The 3528-nt window shown below is 41.2% G+C and overlaps 1 protein-coding gene across 1 annotated transcript; it reads right to left on the reverse strand.

The window, feature by feature from the left end:
* Window positions 1-2698, reverse strand: LOC126681242 (subtilisin-like protease SBT1.5). Its single transcript, XM_050376733.1, has one exon. It carries the CDS (start codon window positions 2591-2593, stop codon window positions 248-250), a length of 2346 nt encoding a protein of 781 aa, XP_050232690.1. The 5' UTR covers window positions 2594-2698; the 3' UTR covers window positions 1-247.
* Between the last annotated feature and the right edge of the window lie 830 nt (window positions 2699-3528).

The raw sequence follows: 3528 nt of genomic DNA on the forward strand, positions 1-3528 counted from the left end.
TTCCAAAATAGAAAAGAGAACATCTTTCCCTCACCATTTTCTTTATAATTTCTTAGTCCAAACAACAAAACATTTTCTACACGACAGTGATCTTTCTTGATCCTTCACTCTCACAACAAACATACACATTTTACCTTCTTGTTCTTCACCTGTTTTGCTAGCTAGCACATTGCACGTTCTGCATTACAAACCCAAGAAATTCATTTCCCTTTAATTCATCATAGAGATATATGATCATATAAATTAGCTAAAGAGGCTGCTGCATTGTCACTACTATCGGACTAGTCACCGTACGCTTCCCATCCGACCATACAATCGAACCGCTATTCATGCTCGAGCTGCCGGGCGAGAGCTTCACCGCCTCGGATTCCACTCTAACAAGAAAGCTCAGTTTCTGTCCTAACCTTCTAAACACGAGCTTCTCCGGCTCCACAGTCACTACAGTCCCACTCGGCGGATTAACCGTAACATTGTACACCGAATTCGGATCACCCACATTCGTCACTGTCCTAATAAAATGTGTAGACATTTTGTTTTTACCATATTGTTGAAACAAAGCAGTCATTGATGGGTAATTCAAATTCCCAGTATGTCCAGCTCTTCTTGCTCCACTACAATCAGCATTCTTTCTAGTCACAACTTGAATGTTATTACCTGAATAATTCGAATTGCATAGAAAATCAACATAATCAAACGTCGTTATATCGTAAATCAACCCGGGATCCATTGCCTTTTGCGGATGAACATGACCTGAACCAAAATCCAACACGGTTGAAGTATTCCCAGTGGATTCATCAACCATTGTCTCACCGCGGTTATCAACTGTATACGCAGTAGTCATCAATGCTGATCGAATAGCCGCAGGACTCCAATCCGAGTGCGCCGCCTTTAAAAGAGCAGCTAACCCGGAAACATGAGGACACGCCATAGAAGTACCCGAAAGAATATTAAACTCAGTACTCCGAGTATCGGTCGGTACACTCGACGGACCGACTTTATCGGGCCAAGCCGCGAGAATATTCAAACCCGGAGCAATAACATCAGGTTTCAAAATTTCAGGGGATACCGGATTAGGACCTCGAGCTGAAAATGAAGCAACAACCGGGGCCGGTCTAATTCCAAGTCTAGTACCTTTAAAATTAATAGTAGCAGTAGGTGGTGAATTATTAGACTTAGAAGCAACAGAAATATACCTTCTAATTTCATCACCACCGTTAGCTCCAACAGAAGTTGCCGGCAAAACATGACAGTCCGCGACTAAACCCTCGCCGTCAAAAACGCCGTTAGCCAAAATCATTCCGACACCGCCGGCTTTTTTTACAACTTCACCCTTAGCCGCTCTTGAATTAATTCCTCTATCACATAACACAATTTTACCCTTTACGAGTTTAGAATCTAATGAACCGTCTAAACATAAAGAACTAGAGTACCCATCTCCGGTACCTTCACTGCCGGAATATATTAACGGGTACAGTTTACCCGGAGATAAACCCGGCCCACTATAAACACTCACACCACTAATAACTTTCCCATTTCCGAGCGTTACATCAGCCGGAAAATCTCTATCAAGAGTACCGGCGCCCACCGTAGTAACCCACGGGGCAATATTAGTGACAGTTAATCCACCGGGCCCGCCATTTCCGGCGGAAGCAGAGACAAAAACACCGTGCTCCACCGCTCCGAAAGACCCGATAGCGATTGCGTCGAGGTAATAAGGAACAACAACACCGCCGACACTGAGTGAAATTACATCAACGCCATCGGCGACGGCAGTATCAAAAGCGGCGAGGATATCAGAATCAAAACAGCCGCCGTTCCAGCAAACTTTATAGGCAGCAATTCTCGCTTTTGGCGCCATACCGGCGGCGATACCTTTCGCATACCCAAGCGTAGAAGCGGGGAAAACATACCGTCCGGCCGCTATAGAGGCTGTGTGAGTCCCATGTCCGTCAGAATCCCGCGGTGATCTGAACTCAATAGATTCATTCATCCGCCCATTGGTCGCCTCATACCCGCTACAAAAATACTGAGCCCCGATGAGCTTCCGATTACAAGACGACAAGCTAAAACCCTTACCACTAACACACATTCCCTTCCATTTCGCCGGAACCGGCCCCAAGTTCCGATCACTAAAGCTCTCGCGTTCCGGCCAGATTCCGGTATCCACAACAGCAATAACAAGATCCGACCCGAAATCCGATTCTTTAAGCAACCCAGCATTATCAGTTGTTTTCAAGCCAAGAAACTCAGGTGACCGAGTGGTGTCCTTATAACGGACACGTTCAGGTATGACAGCAATGACGTGGGGAAGTGTCTGAATCTTGAGAGCTTCAACCGGAGATAACCTCGCCGAGAAGCCGTGAAATACATTTTGGTAAGTGTGGATTACGCGGGAGGATGAGGCGGAATCGGAGACGGTGGGGGTCTCGGAGAGTGAGGAGAGGAAGGAATTGTACCAGTGCTTATGGAGAGTGAAGATTGAGGGTTTGGCGTCGTGCTGGACTTTGATTATGTAAGTTCTTGGAGTGTCGTTTGTTGAGGAAGATGATGATAATGAGAGTAAAGAAATGAAGAGGAGAAGAAATATTGCCATTGACGAAGAGAAAATGAAGCTCAGTGTTGGGTTTGTGACTGATGAAGCTTTAAATTGACACAGAGATGGGAATGTGTGGCTGTGTTTGTTTATTATTCTGTAGTTTATATTATATAGTATTCATCAAAAATATATATACAGTATAGTACTGTTTTTTGGTGGAAGATTTTTGAAAATTGTACTGAATAATTTTATATTAATTGAATAATTTGAATGAGGAGTTAGGTTAATTTTTTTTATTAATGAGTTAATCTTCTATGTTGGACACAGTGGGGAAAAGATGGTATGGTACTACTGATTTTTGTAATTTTATAATATGATGTGCAATGTTTGTCAGCGTAAATAATTGTAAATAAAAATGGTATTATGATTATGATAATGTTTTGTTTTGTTTTTTTCTCTTTGTTTTTCTTTTAAAAATTATTGGGAACAAATTCTTTTGAATTTGGAATATTTATCCCTCACCTGCACGTACGAGTAAATTATTAGGTATTAATTCTTTTTGAATTTGCGGTTTGGAACTGAGGGCACTATTTCTCTCTGCATCTAGAGAGATTTGTGTATTTTTCGGGTGTTATTGTTCGATTTCTGTTTTTTTATAAATCTTTTAGTTGTTAAAGACTATTCAACATTTGTCCGAGTTTCAACTTCACGTTCTTGAAGATTCAAAGTTCTATATCTGCATTCGAAATATACTAGCAACGTAACAAGCGGTTAACAGAAGTTATGAGGATGCGATTGGTGTCAGAGAATTCTCAGCATTTGAATTCATTCAGTTTTTGATCACCTGCCAAATTTATACCTTTATATTTCTATTATTGTTTCGTTCTTTGTCGTAAATCAATTATATGTTTCAATTTTTTTAATTTTAATCTACGATGTATTTCAACATTTGGGTGTAATGAGTTAATTCTATCAATATAACTAATATTTGA

The sequence above is a fragment of the Mercurialis annua genome, linkage group LG5 (assembly GCF_937616625.2).
Source record: "Mercurialis annua linkage group LG5, ddMerAnnu1.2, whole genome shotgun sequence".
Classification (NCBI taxonomy): Eukaryota; Viridiplantae; Streptophyta; class Magnoliopsida; order Malpighiales; family Euphorbiaceae; genus Mercurialis; species Mercurialis annua.

Excerpts from the sequence above, each read along its gene's own strand:
- LOC126681242 (XM_050376733.1), bottom strand. The coding sequence starts at position 2,593 with ATGGCAATATTTCTTCTCCTCTTCATTTCTTTACTCTCATTATCATCA.